Source organism: Gymnoscopelus braueri (genome assembly GCF_963280865.1).
Source record: "Gymnoscopelus braueri genome assembly, chromosome: 17".
Lineage (NCBI taxonomy): Eukaryota > Metazoa > Chordata > Actinopteri > Myctophiformes > Myctophidae > Gymnoscopelus > Gymnoscopelus braueri.
The window spans coordinates 47510468-47537628 of NC_137617.1; the positions used below are offsets into that span (position 1 = coordinate 47510468).

Below are 27161 nucleotides of genomic sequence, written 5' to 3' on the forward strand. Positions count from 1 at the left end.
ACTGCTCTGCTCCTGCCAATCCCCCCTCCAGTATCACAGCACGATACAGACACAGGCTCACTGAGCCATCAGTGGAAGAGGAGGAGAGAGACAGACAGTTCAGTGGAAGAGGAGGAGAGAGACAGACAGTTCAGTGGAAGAGGAGGAGAGAGACAGACAGACAGACATTTCAGTGGAAGAGGTGCAGGGAGACAGACAGACAGTTCAGTGGAAGAGGAGGAGAGAGACAGACATAGACAGCATCAAAAACAACAACCATGACCATCAGGAACGCAATGAAGGATCACGGACAGAGGTACCGACCCAGGATGGCATGTCTCAAGAAGGTAGGCTGTCAGTTCTGTCATAATAATAACAACACTGACTATTATGCACCTTGATCATGGCTTAATACCTGCAGACACACATGGCTGCTGTCTGTCTATACTAGTCCCTCAATGGCCATTCTCTAGAAACACTATTCATTCATACAGGTTGCTGCATGTTTTGTCTGGATGTGAGTCCAGTCTCCAGTGTGTCTGTCTTTGATTGATTCTTAACAAATTGTTCATCATAGAAAAGGGGGGAAAAGAAACGTTTCTGTCATGATAACAACACTGATTGTGTCTGTTATTGTTTACCTTGATGATCATGGCGTACAGACTAACTATACCTGCAGACACTGGCTGCTGTTTATGATATACTGCTAGTCCCTCAATGCAATGGCCATTCTATAGAAACACAATGCAATGCATACAGGTTGCATGTTTTGTCTGGATGTGTGTTCATTCTCCAGTGTGTCTGTCTGTCTGTCTGTCTGTCTGTCTGTCTGTCTGTCTGTCTGTCTGTCTGTCTGTCTGTCTGTCTGTCTGTCTGTCTGTCTGTCTGTCTGTCTGGATGTCTGTCTGTCTGTGTGTCCATTCTCCAGTGTGTCTGTCTGGATAGACAGGCATTGATTCTTTTGCAAATTGTTAATCATTACCAAATAAAAGAAAACAAGAAAGCAATATTTTAACCCTCTTGTCTAGACTTAATAAATTGGACCTGAGTTGGCTCTGTACTTGGCCTGCTATATTTGTGAGCTTGTAGATCGGTTATTTTTGGCCAATGTCCGCACCCACACAGAATATGGATGCTGGCTGCCTGGGGTTCAAGCAGTTAAGATTTCTCATAGAATCCCCCCTGTTTTCCAGAAACCCTGATGTTCGTACAGTCTGTCTGACTTAAACACAGACCCTTAATAAGACCTGAGGCCGATTCTACACATATCTTCTAAATCCTAACAGTTTTCTGAAAAACTTATGTTGCTATATTATCAAGAAATATTTGGGCTCTGAGATGAAGCTTGAAGGCAAATCAGTTCAGTTTAGTGTGAGGTGGACAGATACAGGAGAAAGCTAAAATGAACCCATTAACTCCGGAAACGCATCTGTTTCTTTGGCTATTAAAAAATAGCAGATCTACAAGCTCATAGCGTGGCATGAGTGCAGCGCTATAAGCTTGTAGATCTGCTATTTTTGGAAAAATCTTGCTCCAACTTTTCCATGTCAAGGACCACCCAAAAATGATATGCATTTGGCCGCGGACCCCCATCTCAAAATATGTTGTTCCAGGGACCCTCAGAAGCACAGATCGGAGTTAAAAATGTTCGCTTTAAAACATACATTTTATATATATATATATTTATATATTCAAAGATTTGCACACATTTTCCAAGATTTTTCAAAAATAAAATTGCAGATCTACAAGCTCATAGCGCGCCACTCGGTGCCGTGCTACGAGCTGTTTTTGAATAGCCAAATAAATCTTAAAATTACACAGATGCGTTCCTGATTACAGATTACATGCAGCCTGTCTTTATCTTATGCTTCTCAACAGGAATTTAGTTTACTAGCACTGACAAGAAAGCAGTGAACAATTACATACAGCACATAACAAGCACAATAACAATAACATAGCCCTCAACACAACACAACACTGTGAAAACAGACAGTAGCATCATACAATGTGAGATTGAATGCTTGTCTTTGTTCCATGTTATGAAATGAATGTTTATTGTTATATTTGTTTCCGGGCTGGGGAAACAGGCAATGTTCAAGATTTGGGTTCAGAAGATGCAGTGTGATGAGCATTTACCATCATTTTGTACTCTTTATTATAGGATTTTACCATAATTTGATGATCTAAAAACTGATAGCATAAAACCTATATTGAGTAAATAAAGAAAAATAGTCAATACCACTCAGATGAATCCATTATAAAAGTGATGCAATGCTCTGTCTAGTCATTGCATTGGTTCTCAACCTTCTCTGCATCAGGGCTCTCTTGACCATCTCCCAAAGCGTTGGCGGCCCACCTGTGGGCCCGGCCCCACATGTTGGGAAACGGCTGTGGTAGTGAAATGTCAGTGTGATTTCCATCTTGTCACCCTGGACATGTGTACCTGTACACAGTATCATCATACAGTCTGTGTTTCATCTGCTGCTGTTCCTGTGTGATAATGTGCTTCAGTTTAATTATAATAATATATGTGTACCTTTACACTACAGCAGTGGTTTTCAACTAGTGGTCCGGGGACCACCAGTGGTCCCTGAGGGAGTACCAGGAGGTCCCCCAGCGAAATGAGTTAATAGCGCCACCATCATCATTTTTAACCGCTTAGCTTTGTCTATTCAAAAATAGCAGATATATCTGCTATTTTTGAAAAACCTTGAAAAAGTGTAGCATATCTTTGAATATTTATATTTTTTTAAAGCAAAAAATGAACTGATATCTTTGCTTCTGGGGGGTCCCTGGCACAAAGCATTTTCAAATGGTGGTCCGCGGCCAAATGTATAACAATTTAGGGGGTCCTTGGCATGAAAAAGGTTGAAAACCACTGCACTACTGTATCATACAGTCTTGCTGCTGTTCCTGCGTGACAATGTGCTTCAGTTTAATAAGCATTAAGCCTGGATCAGTATCAGTATCAGTATCAACACTAGCCACTCCCTGACACACTGCTAATCCATGCACTACGTCTACACCATGAGGCAACCTGTTGTGTCCACAGCACAGACACTATAATACTGACTGTGAACAGCTGCTCTACTGCTGTATAAGTGATTTTTTTTGGGGGTGTTAATCCATTAAGACCGGGAACGCATCTGTGTCATTTTAAGATTTCTTTGGCAATCTTTTGAAAAATTGTGGAAAATGTGTGCAAATCTTTATATATACGTTTTAAAGCAAACATTTTTAACTCCGATCTGCAGACAGTGCTTCTGGGGGTCCCTGGAACAACATATTATGAGATGGGGTTCCGTGGCAAAAATACATATCATTTTGGGGGTCTTTGACATGGAAATGTTTGAGAACCACTGGTTATAGCAACATACGTATAAAAATATATAAATAAATGAAAAAAACTGATTTAGGGCGCTCTCTCACCAAAAGTTGGCTGGCTGCTGTTAAACGCAGGTTGTGCGCGGCCACAGTTTTTTGCAGCCAGCGGATTCTAAAAAACCTGTCACTCACTTTCAGGACCCTCCCCCGTAGCTTCCTGAGTCTTGGGACGGTCCGCCTTCCACTCACCCAATTGGACAGAGGGGGAAAATCAGCTCCTGCCTCCAGCAGTTTTCTGCTTCAAATGGACAAGTCGCGTAGAGCAGCTCTTGCGTGAATCCACGCATTTATATTGACAATGCATTGGCAGATTCTGCCCCAGAGGTAAAATAAAAGTGCGGTGAGAGCGTGCCCTTAGAAGACATTTGTAGAATCCCCAGAAGCAAAGATTTGAGTTGCAAGAGAGAGAGAGAGAGAGAGAGAGAGAGAGAGAGAGAGAGAGAGAGAGAGAGAGAGAGAGAGAGAGAGAGAGAGAGAGAGAGAGAGAGAATGCATTAACAAGTATCATTGGAAGTGGTGAAACAAAAAGATAAGCAGACACAATTTGTAACTGAAATATACAAATAAATTATTGACATATTTAAGAATTTTATACATGTAAAAATAGCAGAAATAGCTGATATACAAGCTTACAACGCATCATGAAGTGACGCGTTGTAAGCTTGTAGATCTACTATTTGTGTTTTTTTATATTTGAAAAATGTGCGATTATGATGATTATGCAAAAATAATTATCTCAAATATTTCTGATTAGACGATTATGAAATAATTGTGAGGGGCCTACTGGGCATCAAAGAACGCTTTGGTCTGGCTCTGACCGACCGGGGCCCCTAAGGGCCTCTTCAACGTGACTTCAAACAACAAGGCCACATCAAACACTGCCCAGAGTCACAGGCACACACACACACACACACACACACACACACACACACACACACACACACACACACACACACACACACACACACACACACACACACACACACACACACACACACACACACACACACACACACACACACACACACACACATGCTGCTCATCAGTAACACTCACTAACACAGTCGTCGAGATGCATCACAGTGTAAGTACAATTTCATTTTCACATTAATATTCACATCAATGATAACACAAAACAAAACAGAATCTTTCCCCTAACGTGTGATACAACACAAGTTTAGAAGCAGTTGCAGACATGTGTGGGTAGGTCTGCAATCAAAGATTTAAAATTACTGTATGTTATGAGAGAACAGATCTTTAATTTAAGCTGTAGGTCATTCCAGGTGGTTGCAGGGGCCAGTGTGTTTTGGTCGGTACACGGGATACTGGTAAATGTTCACCCCCTAGCTTCACGAGCCAAGTACCCAAACGGCTGCTTTGCATAACAGGTTTACCGGTGGCGGTGAGCTTGCACGCTTGTGCATGTGACGTCATTAAAATACTGTTCCCCTGGGAAAAAAATCACCATTACACCACTGGTTGGGACAGACAGACAGACAGACAGACAGACAGACATTCAGAGAGAGAGAGAGAGACATATTGCAACCACCATGTGACCTACAACATGACCTGTTCAGTGTCGTCCTGTCCAGCCCTTCATAACGACGGCTTCCACCACGTGTTGTCATGGTGACCTGTGACCCCCTCCCCACGGTAACCTTTGTCCTCCCCCTCCCTCCACAGATGGAAGCAGTGATGCTGGAGATGCAAGATCCAAACACAGGAGTCAAGTCTCAACCCCAGAGACTGGCTATCACCTCTATACCACACGCTATTACAGGTATACCACACTATCACCTCTATACCACACGCTATTACAGGTATACCACACTATCACCTCTATACCACACGCTATTACAGGTATACCACACTATCACCTCTATACCACACGCTATTACAGGTATACCACACTATCACCTCTATACCACACACGCTATTACAGGTCTACCACACTATCACCTCTATACCACACGCTATTACAGGTACCTCTACCACACTATCACCTCTATACCACACGCTATTACAGGTATACCACACTATCACCTCTATACCACACGCTATTACAGGTGCCTATACCACACTATCACCTCTATACCACACGCTATTACAGGTATACCACACTATCACCTCTATACCACACGCTATTACAGGTGCCTATACCACACTATCACCTCTATACCACACGCTATTACAGGTATACCACACTATCACCTCTATACCACACACGCTATTACAGGTCTACCACACTATCACCTCTATACCACACGCTATTACAGGTACCTCTACCACACTATCACCTCTATACCACACGCTATTACAGGTATACCACACTATCACCTCTATACCACACGCTATTACAGGTACCTATACCACACTATCACCTCTATACCACACACTATTACAGGTACCTATACCACACTATCACCTCTATACCACACGCTATTACAGGTATACCACACTATCACCTCTATACCACACGCTATTACAGGTATACCACACTATCACCTCTATACCACACACTATTACAGGTATACCACACTATCACCTCTACCACACGCTATTACAGGTACCTATACCACACTATCACCTCTATACCACACGCTATTACAGGTACCTATACCACACTATCACCTCTATACCACACGCTATTACAGGTACCTATACCACACTATCACCTCTATACCACACGCTATTACAGGTACCTATACCACACTATCACTTCTATACCACACGCTATTACAGGTACCTATACCACACTATCACCTCTATACCACACGCTATTACAGGTATACCACACTATCACCTCTATACCACACTATCACCTCTATACCACACGCTATTACAGGTACCTATACCACACTATCACCTCTATACCACACGCTATTACAGGTACCTATACCACACTATCACCTCTATACCACACGCTATTACAGGTATATCACACTATCACCTCTATACCACACTATCACCTCTATACCACACGCTATTACAGGTACCTATACCACACTATCACCTCTATACCACACGCTATTACAGGTACCTATACCACACTATCACCTCTATACCACACGCTATTACAGGTATATCACACTATCACCTCTATACCACACGCTATTACAGGTACCTATACCACACTATCACCTCTATACCACACGCTATTACAGGTATACCACACTATCACCTCTATACCACATGCTATTACAGGTACCTATACCACACTATCACCTCTATACCACATGCTATTACAGGTACCTATACCACACTATCACTTCTATACCACACGCTATTACAGGTATACCACACTATCACCTCTATACCACACTATCACCTCTATACCACACGCTATTACAGGTATACCACACTATCACCTCTATACCACACTATCACCTCTATACCACACTCTATTACAGGTATACCACACTATCACCTCTATACCACACTATCACCTCTATACCACACTATCACCTCTATACCACACGCTATTACAGGTATACCACACTATCACCTCTATACCACACTATCACCTCTATACCACACGCTATTACAGGTATACCACACTATCACCTCTATACCACACTATCACCTCTATACCACACGCTATTACAGGTATACCACACTATCACCTCTATACCACACGCTATCACAGGTACCTATACCACACTATCACCTCTATACCACACGCTATCACAGGTACCTATACCACACTATCACCTCTATACCACACGCTATTACAGGTACCTATACCACACTATCACCTCTATACCACACGCTATTACAGGTGCCTATACCACACTATCACCTCTATACCACACGTTATTACAGGTACCTATACCACACTATCACCTCTATACCACACGCTATCACAGGTGAGACATGCAATGAAGGCAACTCTCCTACCGGATAATACCGTCAGGAGAAGGCGTGCTCTACTCAAGGGGAGTCTTGAGGAGTAGTCTCTTGGGGTTAACTGGGTGCAGATTCTTGAGAATACATATAATAAAGGAACATCCGCACTCTCTTCAGTTATGTTCTTGGTTTATTCTGTTAAAGATGAACAGCCGCAGCAGACATGTCTATCTAGAGAAACGGACGCGTCTCGGCACGTCGGCCTTCCTCAGCGTTAAATACATCAAACAGGAAGTGACATATTGACACTATTGCATGCACGCACGCATGGATTGTGCACACGGCCGAACGCACGGGCTGCACGCTGCACGCAGATGACATTCAAACAGTCACACATTCACAAAAATGCACATCAACACGCATGCGTGCACGCACGCACGCACGCACACACACACACACACACACACACACACACACACACACACACACACACACACACACATGCTGCTCATCAGTAACACTCTCTAACACGGTGATGAGTGCATATTGTGTTTCTGCATAGAGTGTCACTGAGCTTTGGTTTGAAACTTAAGAGCCTGAGATCCCATCTCCATGACAACCCCCGTCCTTTACCGAGGAGGAGGAGACACTGAGGAGGCGGTGGGAGGGGGAGGTGGTGGGAGGGGGTGGAGGAGGATGGAGTGGGTGATGGAGCGAGGAAAAGGATAAAAGAAGAAGATCATGAGAGGAAGAAAAAAGAGGGGGAAAAGGAAGAAGCAACATAGGTGTGCAACGGTTAACCGAACTGATCGGTTTAATAGATCATTAAAAAAATAATTGATAATCGCTAATTGAATCAAAATAATCGAGTAACAGTCGATCCCTATGTTGTGCATGTTGGTGAAAAAAAATCTAAACACCAACTAACAAACTAACAAATCAGATACATACAACACAGCTGTTAGATTGGCTATTTAAATTTTTTCTTGCACAACACCGTTGTGTGACGAAGGTAAAAAATAACGCTTACGTGGTTAATCGATTCGTTGACATATTAAACGATACAGAATTGAAAAACGTGCTTCTCGGTTATTTGATTGATCAAAGAACGTATGGATAGAATAATGGTTAAGAAAATAATAGGTGGTTGTACAACACATTGTGAGAGAAACAGAAGAGGGGGAACGAGAGAGAGAGAGAAGATGGAGTGATGGGTTGTTGATGATAAAACACATGATTGAAGCCCAGCTGTCAATTGACCAGGAGACATGTTGCTTTTTGTTTTATCTCTGTTTCTCCTTTCCTTTCCTCTCCTTTCCCACTTCTGTCTCTCTGTCTTTCTCCCCAACTCTCCCTCCCTCTCTCTCTCTCTCTCTCTCTCTCTCTCTCTCTCTCTCTCTCTCTCTCTCTCTCTCTCTCTCTCTCTCTCTCTCTCTCTCTCTCAGATTATTAACCCTCCAGCAGTCTCTTCTCAGAGAGGCTGTGACATTTAAAGACGCACACACACACATACACACACACACACACACACACACACACACACACACACACACACACACACACACACACACACACACACACACACACACACACACACACACACACACACACACACACACACACACACACACACACACACACACACACACACACACACACACGCACACACTCATTACTAACTATGCTGTTGTCTTAAATCATTATGTCTTATGTCAATGGTGCTAGTTTTAGTCTAGATATCTAAGTCATACCATGGCCTTTTTCTTTTTTTCAATCAAACAAAAGTTATTTTTGATATAATCTTTCACTGGTATATGTCTGCCTCCGACACTCATAGAAATCAATCTTTTTTTAACTGTTGCACACTTTGGTCAACATGATACAGTTTTTCACCATTGTTAACACACGTTTCTCAAAACAATAACGGCTTCCTCAAATCTGCACACACAAAACTGGAACACATGGAAGTCGTGTTTTCATTTGGTACACACAGACATATTTTCAAATGACACACATACCATTCATTGAGTACACACAACTAAGCATGTGCTGCACACTACCAAGCATTTACAGCACACTGCAGGGCAAAATTGAAAACACAATCATAAAAATGGAACACACCATATGAATGACAATGACTCCTGAGAATGAGCCATTTTAGGTATAGGTACATGAAGTGAAGGGTGTGCAAATTGTGCCGAATTTTCGGGTTTTTGAGTGTTAACAATGGTGATTTTTTTTTATTATGTTTTATTTTTGGATGTATTGCTGACAGACTGAACCGCATGTCCTCTCTGTCCTCAGGTGAAGACATAGTAGCGTGGCTCGCCAACAGATTCCAGACAGACGAACAAGGTGAGAAATAAGGCAACAGAGCCCAGCCAGACATTTTGTCCTAGACCAGGTGTCTTCAACAGGAGGTCCGGGACCCCTAGGGGGTCCTCAGAGTTACTGCAGGAAAGGGGCCAAATCTTTGTGTGATGGGGTACACCAAAAATTTGTTTTTATTTTGTAAACAAAATTGTCAATATATTTAGTGATAGTTTTATTTTATTTTGTATTTTTTATTTAGTTTTCGTCTGTGAAAAAAGGTAGTCGACGAAAATTTTCGTCATAGTTTTAGTCGTCGAAATCAACACTCGTTCGGCGTGGGTACTCGTTCGGCGTGGGTACTCGTTCGGCGTGGGTACTCGTTCGGCGTGGGTACTCGTTCTGCGTGGGTACTCGTTCTGCGTGGGTACTCGTTCGGCGTGGATACTCGTTCGGCGTGGGTACTCGCTTTGCTTGGGCCTTACTCTGGCGCGACTCTGCATGAAGAACAAAACAACCGATATTGGTGCCATGGCAGTGTGAATGTTGTAAAATGTGATCTCTCTCTGCTCCTCAGAGGCCAGGAGTATGGCTACTCTGTTTGTGGCCTTTGGTTACATCTACCCCTTACAGGACCACAAGCGCTTAGTGGTCAAACCCAACGCATCTCTGTACCGCTTCCAGGTAAACGACCACAAATATGTTACCATTATGTCCTTTCTCAGACACCATATGTTACCATTATGTCCTTTCTCAGACACCATATTTAACCATTATGTCCTTTCTCAGACACCATATGTTACCATTATGTCCTTTCTCAGACACCATATTTTACCATTATGTCCTTTCTCAGACACCATACTTTTGGCCTGCACAGCAGTGGCCTGTGGAGGATACCGACTACGGTGAGTTTGAAATGTTTCTTACACATCACATCATCTACTATCTGTTTACATCTTCTAATAATGATCTCAATGTTGTTTCTATAAGCGATCTATCTGGCAAAGAGAAACATTCGCAAGAAAGGGATCCTAGAGCTGTATGAGCAGGTGAGACACACACGCGCGCACGCACACACACACACACACACACACACACACACACACACACACACACACACACACACACACGCACACACACACACCTGTAATAGCGGATAGAGGATTTCACGGTAGATTGGTGTCCCAGAGATAGAGATCGTATCAAAATGTCGGCCTTTGAAGTGACAGCGGTTGAGAATCAGTGTTATAATGTAACATTTAGCATGTTGTCTGTCCTGTGGTGACATTATGGTGCTTTGTGTGTTCAGGAGCAGTACAACCGTCTTCATAAATGGATGAACCACAAATGGGACTTCATAGTGATGCAGGCTAAAGAACAGTACAGGTAAGGACTATGCGATTATGCGCATGTGTTAGCATATTTCCACATATTTTGCTACTTCCCGCAATTTCATCGCATAAAATCACATATTTTCCAATATTTTCACAACTTTTGGCAAAACAATCACATAAAATCCCTGCATATGTCATCACAAAATCTGGATTTTAGCCTGCATAATCAAGGATTTTTGTGTGTGTGTGTGTGTGTGTGTGTGTGTGTGTTATCCCAGAGCGGGTAAGGAACGTAAAAAGCCAGACCTTGTGGTGTTTGACTGCCAGGAGAGAGCCTACTGGGTGGTTCACAGACCTCCGGTAAGAAAGTGAGCACGCACGCACGCACGCACGCGCGCACACACACACATGCACACACATGCACGCAACCGACCGCACACACACACATAGAGACACACGGCCGGAAGCGGAAGGCCTACAAATCCACGCCCACTTTTGACACTCGGGGTCCGTTAGAACGATGAACTGCAGCTCTCAATGCAATCTCTATGAGAGGCATTGTAAAATACCGTCATTTCACTGGTTAACTACTGAGGCTGTAGCGATTTTTTTTGTGTTCTAATAATCTGTCCCATTTGTTTAATTTGTCCTTTTTAATGTCCCATATCTTTCATCTCGATATACTACCCACAATATACTATAATATACTCCATCAGTATGTCAAAACCGCTAGCATCGGAGATCCAGACTTTAAGTGGTCGCATCACGGACGCATCCCTTGAGGTTTTCAATACCCAGAAAACTGGCGAAAGTGGCCGTTTTCAATAGGTTTTGGTCATTATCTCTGGAACAGAAGGTCCAATCTGCTCAGTTCAAAGCTTGTTGGATGCGTGACTTTGAGGACATTAAGCACGCAATGACACATTTTCGGGTTATTTTTTTTTTTAGGGGAGGCGAGACCTTAGTTGGGCAGGCGACCGCCTCTCCTGCCTCTACAGTGGGTACGCTGTCGGTCGGCGCTCGGCGCTCGTAAAGACAGTGATGTCACTGAAATGCCCGTCTGCTGTCTACCCTCTGCTGTGTTAGCATTATGGGTAACTCGTTAAAGTGGCAAATTAAATGTGAAACACATCAACTATTAAGAAAACAAGAAGATATGTTGACAAAGACACTCCATACATTTGGAAACATATTTTTATTTAAATCAATATCGTCTCCAGTTAATGTAGGAATATTTCAAAAGTAGGCTAATTCTCATATCCTCTCATAGGGATTGCATTGGCAGCTGCAGTTCATCGTTCTAACGGACCTCGAGTAGCGGCGCTGTCTCAAAAGTGGGCGTGAAATTTGTAGTCCCCGTGTGTCTCTATGCACGCAACCGACCGCACACACACACATGCACGCAACCGACCGCACACACACACAAGAGACCGAGAGACAGACAGAACAAAAGCGTGTAAATCAAAGTTCCCAGACTTTTCAGCTCAAACCCCAAAAGAGGGTTTCGGAGACTCAGACTTACAAATACGTTATTAATTAATCACTTCATAGCCCTATTTTATAGTGAAAATAGACGATCTACAAGCTCAGTGAGCATGTAGGTCGTGTGAGTGTAAGTCTGAAATGATAACAAAAACTGGGAAAGCATCTGTGTAATCTTTTTGTGTGTTGGCTATTCAAAAATAGCAGATGTACAAGCTCACAGCGCGTCACTTCGTGCCGCGCTCTGAGCTTGTACATCTGCTATTTTTGAACATTTTTGAAACATTTTGAAAGTGTAATAACTACTGATTTAGAAGGCATTTGTAGAATCGGCCTTAATGGGATTAAAAACAACGTAGGAAAGAAGGGATATTTACTTTAAAAAAGTGTCAACCCAAAAATGGGTAAAGACCCATAGTTTCAGAAACCCATGAAGCTCATCATCTCTACCCATGAGGCCTCATTAGCATGGTGCTAACGCTCCCAGGAAAAGACCAGGGATGGTTAATATTTCACCACACAAGGAACTAACCTTGTGTTCTCACTGACGCAACAACATGGCCCACCATGAAAATAAACTTTTAAGATATGTGGTGTGCACGCACGCACACACGCACACACGCACACACACACACACACACACACACACACACACACACACACACACACACACACACACACACACACACACACACACACACACACACACACACACACACACACACACGCGCACGCACACACGCACGCGCGCACGCACACACACACACGAGAGACAGACAGACAGACCGACAGACAGACAGAGTGAGAGAGAGAGAGAGAGAGAGAGGGGGTTTCACAGTTTCTATTGTAGTTTTTTTATTAACGCGAGAACAATGGCTTCTATTATAGCATGTTAACTTTCCAGGAATAGAAAGCCTGCAGTTTCTATTAGCTTGGATTCCCTATCGATGATGTCACTGGTAGGTGGGTTTCTGCACTGCCCACAGCCCTCCTCTGAGACAGTAGTAGGGAAAATGTGTGTGTGTGTGTGTGTGTGTGTGTGTGTGTGTGTGTGTGTGTGTGTGTGTGTGTGTGTGTGTGTGTGTGTGTGTGTGTGTGTGTGTGTGTGTGTGTGTGTGTGTGTGTGTGTGTGGTTGTTAGAGGGTTTCAACAATATGGGATGACCAAAAAGGAGGCAAAAAGAGACGCTGTTACTTTTACCCATAGAGTACTGAGTGACATGCTTATTGTATCATGAAGACATATGCCACATGGAAACTTAACTATACTCTCCTTTATGCCGACATTCATACGTGTGTGTGTGTGTGCGTGTGCGCAGCCAGGGACAGCCTCGGCGATGGACTATGGACTTGAACGCTTTGCAGATCCTAATTCAGACGAGGTACCAGGTGCGTCCCTGTGTTTGTGGGTGTGTGTGGGGGGGTGTGTGTGGGGGTGTGTGTGTGTGCGCGACTGCGCGTGTGTCCCTGTGTGTGTGCTCGCGCACGTGCTTCAGCTTATATTAGTTAAGAGGCTTTATTCACTGATAATCTAAGTCAAGGTGTTTGGTTGAATGTAAACTGTACTATAACAGAGTCCTCTCACAGTAAACTGTACTATAACAGAGTCCTCTCACAGTAAACTGTACTATAACAGAGTCCTCTCACAGTAAACTGTACTATAACAGAGTCCTCTCACAGTAAACTGTACTGTAACAGAGTCCTCTCACAGTAAACTGTACTATAACAGAGTCCTCTCACAGTAAACTGTACTATAACAGAGTCCTCTCACAGTAAACTGTACTATAACAGAGTCCTCTCACAGTAAACTGTACTATAACAGAGTCCTCTCACAGTAAACTGTACTATAACAGTCCTCTCACAGTAAACTGTACTATAACAGAGTCCTCTCACAGTAAACTGTACTATAACAGAGTCCTCTCACAGTAAACTGTACTATAACAGAGTCCTCTCACAGTAAACTGTACTATAACAGAGTCCTCTCACAGTAAACTGTACTATAACAGAGTCCTCTCACAGTCCCACAGTAAACAGTGGGACAGTAAAATGGTTTATTTCTCAAACATTTTGTACATTACATGTACATATTTGGCAGCAGACCGCCATCTGAAAATTCTCCATACACATTAGTGTTGTTAAAATGTTTCATAAACAATTCCAAAGTTTTCTTTTCATTTTTTGTTTCCCAGATTTGTTTTTGAAAAATAGCCAATGTATTATAGGGTTAAAGTGGTTAAACTAAATTTTATGCTAAATCAACTAATTTAGTTGGGGACCCCACGGGGACCCCTAAGGGTCCCTGGACTCCACTTTGAGAACCTACTTACTTACTTAATCCTCTCCGTTCCCTGTGAAACACAAGGCTGTGACTATCTTTTTGTTCCTTTTTACGTGTGTATTGTTTGTTTGTGAATAGAGGGTTCTAGGGTTAGAGTAGGATTGGATAGGATTGTTCTGTATGTCTGTAACGTTCTGAACTTGTTCTGTTCTTTCTTGTTTTCTCATCTCCTCTCTTCTCTTTTCTCTTTTGTCGTTTTCTGCAGGTTTCTCTCACGGCTCTTTCATTGTGTTCATAACCCTCCACCACACACGCACGCACACACACACACACACACACACACACACACACACACACACACACACACACACACACACACACACACACACACACACACACACACACACACACACACACACACACACACACACACACACACACACACACACACACACACACACACACACACACACACACACTCACTCACTCACTCTTCATTTGCTCTGAGTCACACTACGGTATTGCAGTATTTATATTTCAAAGTGAACAAGAGCTTTGATTGTATCCTATTATTGAATCATTCATCTCTGACATGACATTAAGTATGTTTTTTCTCTGTCCAGGTCAAAACACCAGACTTCTATGAAAGAATTGTAAGTGTGTTTTTTGTGAAATTCACTCCATCACAACATATTAATAATGGGTTATGTTGTTCCTATTCTGTGTTCAGTATGCTCACACCAGAAAATATATGGAATCATTTCATTGGCTTCTTTGTAAAACAATGTCATAATGTTTCATATTGGACATTTTAAGAGCCCATATATGGAGCAAGCTATGAACATGTTTTGAGTTGTGTATAGCATTGTTGGTAAGTGCACACAATGTTTTAATAATCCATGAAGCTGAATTTATACTGCATCGCATAATGGTGTTGCTTGACGAAAATAAGATTTCTTCTTTTGGGCAAGCGAAGCGACACCGTCGTAATTCAGATTTTGTCATATAAAAAATAGATGATCAGCTCACAACATATTTTTACTATTTGTCATAAGAAAGGCGGGATTAAACCCTATTGGCTGATTTTGATTTTGTAGTTTGTTAAGAACTACAGCAGGGTAAAAACATGGCAGGCTGCATAAGGCTGACCTTATTGTACACCGTGTTGTAAGCAACACAGCTTCAGCTAATCACATGAATAACGGCTGTGTTAGATTTAGGTGTGTCAATGTGCTTTGACATTGTTGGCTACTGTCTATGCTTGATCATTGGCACACCCTTGGCTCTGGACCAAGGGGTTAGCATCTGGGTTGTAAATGGAGGCTATATAGGAAGTGACAGTTCACATGAATGGCTTATAGTCTCACTGTTTCACCCCTGCTGGTTTCAGAAGCAATTAGGCTCTATTCAAGCGGATGGGTTTTTGGCGAACTTTACACTTAATTTTATTACCTTAATAAACATGTCATAAATACTATATGCTTCCGGTCGCTAGTTTAAAGTCTTCCTTCAATCACCATGATAAGCTCACTGCGACGCATTGTGAGGTTGTAGATCTGCTATTTTAAGAGCGCAACACCCGAGCGCAACCAAACATAAAACGACTTGTCTTTTAGTTTTAGTTTAGTTTAGTAGTCTCTTCTCCACTAGTCCCTCCCTAACATTCTAGTCTAGTTTTATTTGTTGACAGAATTGTCAATATATTTAGTCATAGTTTTAGTCAGTTTTTTTTGTTTTTATTTAGTTTTCGTCCAAAAAAGGTAGTCGACGAACATTTTTCGTCATAGTTTTAGTCGACTAAATCAACACTGGTACTAATGAAAAGGCAAAGACTGAGCGTAGAGACATGGTGTGCCGAGCTGGAACATAACACACCCATTATTCTTTTTATTAGCTACAGTGGCGTTGCTTACTAGCCTGCCATGTTTTTTTTATCAGCTGTAGCTTTTAAGAGAAACTGGAAAACAAACGACAAAATCAGCCTCAGGGTTTCAGTCGTTGAAGGTCATTGTTTTTGTGTCGTGTCTCTAACAGATGATCTTCACAGAGGTTAAAGGTTAAAGGTTAAAAGGTTGTGTTGTGTCTCTACAGATGATCTTCACAGAGTCGGCCATCATGAGGCCCAGGGTGAAGTCCTCCGTGTCTATTGGAGCGTAAGCTATAGCCTCATCCTAACAGCTCACATTAAATCTCACCTGTACATCATGATGAAGAATTGTGTCCCACAAAATAAAGAGGTTATCTTTTGCCCGACGCTTGTTGCTTGTGTCACACAGACATTATGCAGGACAGGTAGGCATTAATGAGATCATATATAGCAGTGGTTTTCAACCTTTTTTCATCTCAAGGTCCATTATTTATTTCGGCATTTGAGCCACGGAACCACCGTTTGATGAGATATAGACTCTCAGACCCAAGACTTAGAATATTTTGTTATCGTTGGATAAGATTTTGTCCACAATTCCATCCATGTTGTATTGATGTTGGTACCATAGGAGGGATAACAGGCAAACATTGGTCAAAATAACAATTCTTTACTTTAATTAAGTAATGCAGATGTTTAACGATAATTTGACTCTTGAGAGCGTAAAATGAAACCAAATGAACCCGTAAGGGTCAAGAGCTCTCAAGAATCTCTAAAGATCTATAAGGGTCCATTTGGTTACCAACTCTCCATCATTTAGCTGGGGACCACCTGCAACCCCCTCAAGGACCACTGGTGGTCCCCGGACCACTGGTTAAGAATCACTGATATCTAGTAATGACATACTGTATCCATAGGCTGGGTGAGCCTTGTCGGGGTTTGTCTGAGGCAGTGGTTCTCAAAGGTTTTTCCTGCCAAATCAATGTATTTGGACGCAGACCTCCATCTGAAAGGATTTTGTGCAAGATTTGTGTCGTTAAAATATTTCAAAAACATTATTTTCTCAAGACGTTTTAAACAATGTCATGACGTGATGCGGTGAGCCCTGTACTATTTTCAAATAGCCAAAGTATATAGAGTTAAAGTGATGTTATATTATCGCTAAAATCTGAGTATTTCGCCAATTTTTTTGGGGGGGGCCCACAAGCAATATCCTCACGGCCCCCCAGCCAGCCCCACAGGTTACTGACTAATGAAAACTGTGTGTGTGTGTGTGTGTGTGTGTGTGTGTGTGTGTGTGTGTGTGTGTGTGTGTGTGTGTGTGTGTGTGTGTGTGTGTGTGTGTGTGTGTGTGTGTGTGTGTGTGTGTAGCCTGGTGAAATACACAACAGTCTATAACAACCATGACCCCTTCCTGGCCAAGTGTCTTCCCAGCAACCCCTGGCTCACTGATGACGCCACTTACTGGGACCTAAACATGACCAGGTGAGTCTGCTGAGCGCAGGCCTTCACATAACGGTCGTAGTAACAACAGTGTTGATTTTGAACAGCAAATTTTGATTTAGTTTTAGTCATATTTTAGTCATCTGAATTTGTTTTAGTTTTTGTCTAGTTTTAGTCGACTAAATCTACAGTTGATTTAGCCGACTAAAATGTATTCTGGCGGTGCCTTGATGGTGTCGTAATGTCTGATTTTACACTTGGTTGCATGCTGAAAATAGCAGATCTACCAGCTCACAGCGCGTCGCAGCGCGACACGCTGTGAGCTTGTAGATCTGCTATTTTCTGTCAGTCACTATGTCTGTCAATATATTTAGTCTTAGTTTTAGTCATCGTAGCTTAGTTTTTATTTAGTTTTCGTCAGTGAAAGTTGTAGTTTTAGTCGACGAAATCAACACTGAAACAACAACGACAACATCAATGATTTATGTGTGTCTCTCTGTCTGCATCTGTGTGCGTGTGCGTGTGCGTGTGCGTGTGTGTGTGTGTGTCTGTGTATGTGTGTGTGTGTGTGTGTGTGTGTGTGTGTGTGTGTGTGTGTGTGTGTGCGTGTGTGTGTGCGTGCGTGCGTGCGTGCGTGCGTGCGTGCGCGTGTGTGTGTGTGTGTGTGTGTGTGTGTGTGTGTGTGTGTGTGTGTGTGTGTGTGTGTGTGTGTGCATGTGTGTGTCAGTGTGGAACATCCAACTAAGCAGCGTGTGGAGAGGTGGACCTTCAGCTTTGGAGAGCTGCTGTCTGACCCTCGAGGACGAGACGATTTCAGACTCTTCCTGAAGAAAGAGTTCAGTGGTATGTGTTATCTCCCTTGTTAATGAAGGCATATACAGCAGGGGTTCTCAAAGTGGTGTCCGGGGACCCCCAGGGGTCCTTGAGGGGGTTCCAGGCCGGTCCTCAGCAAAATGTGTTTATATATATAGCGTCAAAATCAAGTTTAACCACCACAGCTATTTAACCATCTGCTTTTTGAAAATAGCAGATATACAAGCTCACAACACATCGCACAAATTAGATTTTTGTTTTACACAAACTGATTGGCTCTATGGCTCTCAAACCTTTCATGTCAGGGACCTCAAAATGAATATGTATTTGTCGAAGGACCCCCATCTGAAAATATTTAGTGGCCGGGACCCCCCATACAAGATTTGTGGAGTTAAAACATTAAAAAAATATTACAAATTGTTCATAAAAGTTCTCCAATAGCTGATGCATAACGTCAAAGTGGTTAAACTGATTTTAACCAATTTTGCTGGGGATCCCCTGGAACCCCCACAAGGACCCCTGGCGGTCCCCGTACCCCATTTTTAGGACCACTGTTTTAGCTTACAATCCAATGCTGGATAGACAGGACACAGCGCTGATGGCTGCCGCTGTATGTTACTGAAAGTTTCACTTCATCATGAGTTAGTGGTATGACATGGACAGTTATGATCGTTTTCTTGCCTACTGTTTACAATACAGACACATTTAGTTGAAACTTGATTGTGTTATTATTATATTAATCTGATTACATTTACCTCTCCTCTCCTCTCCTCTCCTCTCCTCTCCTCTCCTCTCCTCTCCTCTCCTCTCCTCTCCTCTCCTCTCCTCTCCTCTCCTCTCCTCTCCTCTCCCAGTTGAGAACCTTGCTTTCTGGGAGGGTTGTGAGGAGATGAAATGGGGGAAACTTGACACCATAATGGAGACATCCCAGGAGATCTACACGTAAGCTATTTAAGCTAATTTATGAGTCCAACAGGGTCACCTTGTGGTAGTTGAGAATAATAACAGTGATCATTTGCTGTTGGTTTCCAAAGCTAAATTCCAATCCCCCAAACTCGGTCACTCGCTCACTCTCCTCGCTTCCTCCACTCGCGCCTATAAGCCCCGCCCCTGCGAGGAGCCGAGGATTATTTGCGAGGACGGAGTGGTCGACCTGTTGGCCTCACAGGATTGGAATGCACTAGAAGCGTCATTTCTAAGCGACGGCAAATTCCGCGATCACTTATGACGTTTCATACAGCTGGACCAGAGCAGAGGCGTGGATGAAAATATACATGCATAGAATAATATGTAGGTATAGAATAATACAGAATATAAGAATAGACAATTCATCAATGTGGATGGATGGCCACATTGTTATCTTTATAGTTAACATTTTGTGCAAAGCCATTTATTCCTGAAATAGTGAACGAAGCGCCAGGATGAGCAAACTTACATTTATGAATGAAATCCTGACCTGTCCCTCTTTTTGCTCGTACAGTCCCCAGACCCCCCACCCCACACCCCCCGCAGCAGTCCCGCACGGCACTGCTGCTTTGCCACTGTATATAACAGAGTATGTCTGACTCTGAATTACATCATTCAATATTCAGTCCACATATAAATACAATACATTCTTTTAAACATAATCTTTGTCATAGTCATTTATAGTAATCCGTGCACTGCATTGAGGCATGATGCAAGGAGAGAAATGAACTATCAGCCTTTGAGACAGAAGAAGTGTGCACAATATATTACAATGTATATAATTGTATTATGCTTTATATCATACAACGCAATAAAGCCAGTGGCTTGTTGCGGTCTTTTCAGTTACTTTATCAGCTGAAGCTATATAATTCAGCATTAAATGTGTGTCTTCACATCGCGTTTTAGTTAAGCGTGTGTGTGTGTGTGTGAGTTGCGCAGTGAGTGAGCGGCGGCGGCGGGGGGCGAAGGGGGGGTGGGTGGCGGTGGTTGGTTTCGGGTTTCAAGCATTGTTTGTGTGGCCACATGTGGAGGAGGACCATGTATACGTCACGGGAGAAGGGAAAAAAAACACAAAAAAAACGTGTACGCGTGATGCGGAAGTCTGCCGCAAGGAGCTGTGGAGACTGGTCGAGCGTACACTTCATGTACACTCGCTCAATGCAGAAGTGGAGAGCCTCCTCGCCTCCTCCACTCGACTCCACTCGCCTCCTCCAAGAAGCAAATGAACAATTGGAACCCGACTACATCCGGTTCGAAGTCGGAGTGACCGAGTGGGAGTGAGCGAGTCGCCGAGATTTTAGGTATTTGAATTTGGCTCAAGTGTCTCTACTGTGTCTTTCAGAACTAAGGGTTCCCAGACTATTCAACTGGGGACCCCCCACCCTGACAAGCACTTGGAATTGTAGGCATTACATTTAGTTTGACGTATGTTGGTCTGTTTACCGTTGAGTGAGAAAGCAACATTGTTTGATCATCTGGGGACCCCCCAAAATAATTTGGGCCCATAGTTTGGGAACCACTGTTTTAGACCCATCTTCTATTACATTTTGTCTCAGTGTTGGTGGATAAAATATCATGGATTCATATTCCATTCCATCCTTTCTTCCTTACCATGCTGACTGAATACTGACACATGCATGTAAAGTTCAAAATGTCCCTATTTGTCACTGACTTGTGGTACAAGCAGAGAATTGTTGTTGGGACTTTGGGGCAGATTGTGCTACATAGATATAATGGAGGAAAAAAATAGAATAGAATGACAATAATGAATGACAATAATGAAACATTATATATTATACAAATAAATATAGGGCTATACGTTAATCCTTAGGGACTTGTCTGAGACAGGCACAGTAACTTTGAATTTGCAGCGTTTTCCGTAAGCAGTCAATTCTGCAAAACATCATCACACCCATCAAAAACATCCAAACTGCCATGGTTCTTGTGTCCAGTGTTTTCCTGATCTTCCCTTCCTGCTCTCAGGACATTCCTGGCCCGTGGCGCCCCCCGGTGGATCAACATAGATGGCAAGACGATGGCCGTCACAGTGAATGGCCTGAAGCATCCACACCGATACGCCATGGATGCAGCACAGACTCACATCTACATGTTAATGAAGAAGGTACGTCTAGACTCACATCTACATGTTAATGAAGAAGGTACGCACAGACTCACATCTACATGTTAATGAAGAAGGTACGCACAGACTCACATCTACATGTTAATGAAGAAGGTACGCACAGACTCACATCTACATGTTAATGAAGAAGGTACGCACAGACTCACATCTACATGTTAATGAAGAAGGTACGCACAGACTCACATCTACATGTTAATGAAGAAGGTACGTCCTGAAAAAACATTAGTGTTTTAATGCTACTCAGCTATTATTAATTGGATCAGATTACTGAGTGGGGGGGGGAGCGGAGGGAGTCAAGCTCTCAGAACAAGTTGGGTTGGCACTGCAGTAAACCAGTATGAAAGGTTGTCTTGTCTTGTCAATAACAATGTTTTCTTATGAGCCATAACAATTTTGTTCGTAGCATGTGGTCGTCGTAAAAAAAAGTACTACAAACCTTTGTGTGTGTGTGTGTGTGTGTGTGTGTGTGTGTGTGTGTGTGTGTGTGTGTGTGTGTGTGTGTGTGTGTGTGTGTGTGTGTGTGTGTGTGTGTGCGCGCATGTGCGCGTGTGGTCTGTCATTCCAGGACTCATATAATCGTTTCATAAAGTCGCCAGTGTTTAAGGAGACCATGAAGAACGCAATAACCCCTGAAGAGCACAAGTTCACGTAGGTTTCATCCTATCATACACACACCATACCATCCATCCTATCATACTCCATTGAGCTACACCATTTATACACTGTTGAGCTAAAACGCTGTGACTCACTACATCATAGAGTACAGAAGTCCTGACGTCACTCGTTCATCCTCTGGGTCGTAAAGTAAGTTCTCTATGGAGAATAACATTGGGTCATCATAATCGTCTCATGTAAGAATTGGGGTCCAAAAATAAGCAAACTGTCTCTGCGATATTGTCAGGGAGGTGGCTCTGTATCGTTTATATTATATATAAGATAGATATTGTCAGGGAGGTGGCTCAGTATCGTTTATATTATATATATATATAGAGAGATATTGTCAGGGAGGTGGCTCTGTATCGTTTATGATAGTCAGTCACTCATATTTGATACAATCCGTTTCTGGCGGAAATTTAACTAATTCGGCAGAAGTAACATTAGCGTTTTCTCACCGTCCGTTGATGCTTCATATCCATAAGAGTCAAACCGCCGGGATCATTTGTTTATTTTTATTTGACGTAATATTAAACACGTCTATGGGAATTCAGAACGGGGGGGAAAAAACGCGACCCAGGTAGGATGTGTAAATTACGTCAGACTTCGGTGCTCTAATAATAACAATAATAATAATGGATTTTATTTATGCACCTAATATCTGTGAAGATCTCAAAGTGCTACAATAGGCAATTGCATAAAAAATAACCATCACACCATTACAAAACATCTAAGAATACATGAGGGCATAAAGCCTAGAGGTAACACCAGTGTAGCTAAAGAAATGATTTGTTAAAAAGGTAGGTATATTTGGAACAGTTTCTGTAAGCACTATTAAACTCTCTTTTTAGTGAGTGTCTGCCCCTGAAACTTGCGCCAAATGATGTAGGCATGGGAAATGTATCGTGAATGTATTTATTTATTTACTTATTTTAATCATTTCTGACAAAGTATTTTCAAAATTTCTCTCTCTCTCTCTCTCTCTCTCTCTCTCTCTCTCTCTCTCTCTCTCTCTCTCTCTCTCTCTCTCTCTCCCTCTCTCTCTCTCTCTCTGTGTCTCTCTCTCTCTCTCTCTCTCCCTCTCTCTCTCTCTCTCTGTGTCTCTTTCTCTCTCTCTCTCTCTCTCTCTCTCTCTCTCTCTCTCTCTCTCTCTCTCTCTGCCCTTCCCCCCCCCCCACAGTGACATCCAGTTGGAGCAGAACACCAGGAAGCGTCAGCCCGGCCTCAGCCCCATCATCGTGAGGCAGATGGAGGCGGAGCAGAGGGCGCGCACCGCCGTGCCGGACATCACGCAGGTCATGAGCAAACTCAGCAAGAAGCCCGTCGCACCGCCCCCCCAACCGACCGCCCCCCCGCCCAACCCGCCGGCCCCCACGAGTACTTAGTATCGATAAAATCGATTATTTGCATCGCAGAACGATTCGATACGATACAAAGTCAAACGATGCGATATTTTGCTGTTTGCATATCGATATAGTAGATCGTTGAAAATTTGAATCGATTTTTCGATGCAGTTACTATATCGTTACACCTCTAGTTGTTATACCTTTCAATCTGGGAAAGCATCTGTGTCGTTTTAGTTGTTACTATGTATCGTTAGCCTGACACTCAGCCTGAATTTTCATTTAGTTTCTCTCCATTATTCAGTCTGAAAGCCCTCTCAGTGCAGCCGTTTTTTGAGATGGGGGCGTGGCCAAAGTGGGACTCTTTAGCGATTGGTTCATATACTGGATAAGCGGGGCCGGCGGTTAGATTTTTTTCAACCGAGCTTCAACAGCTTCACCAGACCCTGAATGCGAGGCTATAGCGATTTCAGGGGCTGGAGCCAGGCTAGTATATCGTCACTGTCCGGCAGAAACCACCTTGTGTCTCCAAGTTTCCAAATGTTTTCATAGATTAAAGCCTTTCTTCATCACACAAGAGTTTCGCACAAAAGTAGTGAAAATAGCAGATCTACGGCGTTGTGTGCTTGTAGATCTGCTATTTTCAAAAAATATATATCCTTTTTAAAATAATAATAAAAAAGGAACGGTTTTGGGAAACATGGTTTTCACCCGACAACAATGATAGCAACATGATTTAAAAAATAAATAAATATATATATATATATATATATATATATATATATATATATATATATATATATATATATATATATATAGTAATTTGAATCAAAAACAGAAGTTTTTCAGAAAACTTAGGTGTTAAGCAGGTGTTGGATAAGTATATAATAGGCAACAGCCTTGAGTTGTAAAGCTGTGTAAATAGAGCTGCCGAGTCAGTATAACCTTTTTAATGAATTATAACAGAACAGAGTAAGAGTAACTACACTGCTCAAAAAAATAAAGGGAACACTTTGATCCCTTAATTCTATTGAGCAGTTTTCATTATGTACACAGTTCATGAAAAAACTCAAAAGAATTAAGGGATCAAAGTGTTCCCTTTATTTTTTTGAGCAGTTTATATCGAGACACATTAGGACTTTGGGGGGTCAGTGTGTTCATTTCTGGGAGTAATGGAGTAATGGAGTAATGGAGTAATGGAGTATTGGAGTAATGGAGTAATGGAGTAATGGAGTAATGGAGTAATGGCAGACACATTACCGTGCTAAAATAATACATCTCTTCATAGTCAGATAGGCAGATCGTTTCCTACAGTCATTTTCATATACTGTAGCATATTTTCAAACATGTTTTCTTTTAGTTTTCCATGGTTTGTCACTCATGCCGTCTTGTGGTTTTTATCAGTAGCTCAACTTAATGTCCATAGTACAGTGGTCTTTGTCATCATCTGTCAATACAGTCATAGTCACTCATAAAACATACTGTTTGCATTGTCATCATCTGTCAATAAAGTTTTTTTTTAAAGCAGCTCATATCCTCCTGTATGTCTTTATATGTGCATCCTGTTCATTCAATTTTGAATACGGGACTTTTACTCAACACAGTACTTTCCTCACTGTTTTCTGTTGTCATCTCTCATTCTCTGTTGTCATAAACAAGAAGTCAAGACACGACCATTTCCAGTCAGTGTGTTAAATGTCCATGGAAGCCTTGAAATGGAAGTACATTTTGTGATCATGTGTCATACGCTGATAGACAGCTGTCTATGATTATCTACTGAAGTGAGATATGAAGTGAGAATAACATCAATTACAAAACGTTTGTGTTGGATAAGTAATAATTTGAATGTGCAGTACCTCTGATGGCCACGAGATGGGACACTTTCCTAACATTGCATTTAGGTTCAATACCATGTTGGTGTATAAATCTATGCATTAAAAAGTATTGAGTTTACAGTACATAATATGTGATTTACTAGTACACATGGAGTACATAATATATGATTTAATACACATAATCAGTATGTAGTACATAATGTTATTTACTAGTACACATGTAGTACATAATGTGATTTAATAGATACACATGGAGTACATAATATGTGATTTACTACACATATTCAGTATATAATATGTGATTTACTACACACATTCAGTATATAATATGTGATTTACTACACATATTCAGTATATAATATGTGATTTACTACACATATTCAGTATATAATATGTGATTTACTACACATATTCAGTATATAATATGTGATTTACTACACATATTCAGTATATAATATGTGATTTACTACACACATTCAGTATATAATAAGTGATTTAATACACACATGGAGTACATAGTATAATGTGATTAGTTCATAGTTCACATCAGTCTACGACCTTCATGCGACACCCTTCCTTTGACCTTTGACCTCACAGCTTTGCCGCTTCACCGCTCCCGTCCCCCACCTGTCCGTCTACGCCGGCATCACCGAGCCCCCGCCCGCCAACGCCAACGCCTCGCCGCCCCTCCCCTTCTTCCTCCCCCACACCCCCGCCTGCCCCTCCCCCATCAGCGTGGCCATAGAGAGCACGCCGCCCTCCGAGGCCGAGGCCAACGGCGAGGCCAAGGCCGTCCCCCGCCGCCGCTGCCGCGCCGCCGGCGGTGACGACCAAGTCCCGGAGCGTGGCTCTCTCTCTGGGCCGCCTGCTGAGGCGGGGCTGTGCCCCCGCCGCCAGCGTGTTCGCCGGCCTGTCGCCCAAGTGCCCCGCCCCCCCGACCGCTACCGGCGGCGGCGGCGGCAGCCGGGTCCAGCCAATCAGCGCGGAGCAGCCCTCGCAGGTCCCGCCCAGACGTATCGCCAAGTGAGTCGGAACGCCGACATAATCGACATTTTGAACTTGTGTGAAATGGGACGTTTTGCACAATGAGTACTTTTACTTTTGGTACCTTGAGTATATTTTGATGCCAATACTTTTGTACTTTTACTCGAGTGCAATTTTGAATGCGGGACTTCTACTTGTAACAGAGTATTATCTACATTTCAGTATTGATACTTTTACTTAAGTAAAAAAAAGAAATTACTTCTTCCATCACTGCCTAATTCTGTGTGTTCCAGTTTTTTCCAGATCAAAGTGGACATCCCTCCAGAGTGTAGGATCTATCCCATAGACTCAGAGGACGAGGAGGAGGACAGCAGGGTGGCCTCTCGGGGAGGAGGAGGAGGAGGAGGAGGAGGAGGAGGAGGAGGAGGAGGAGGAGGAGGAGGAGGAGGGACCAAGGAGATCATTTGCCCGTGGGAGAGTCTGAGCCCCCAGGACGGGACAGGCTAA

The 27161-nt window shown here is 42.7% G+C and overlaps 1 protein-coding gene across 1 annotated transcript; it reads left to right on the forward strand.

Annotated features, from left to right (window-relative positions):
* Window positions 1-257: 257 nt before the first annotated feature.
* Window positions 258-27161, forward strand: LOC308105196 (regulator of G-protein signaling 9-like; the record flags this gene model as incomplete). Its single annotated transcript, XM_080455831.1, is given in 21 exon segments — window positions 258-326; window positions 5047-5143; window positions 9514-9564; window positions 10097-10203; window positions 10373-10424; window positions 10510-10568; window positions 10829-10905; window positions 11132-11213; window positions 13654-13716; window positions 15236-15265; window positions 16704-16765; window positions 17848-17961; window positions 18647-18762; window positions 19587-19674; window positions 21682-21820; window positions 22404-22486; window positions 23673-23787; window positions 26268-26462; window positions 26464-26693; window positions 26948-27059; window positions 27090-27161. Coding segments are annotated over 21 exon segments (2013 nt in total).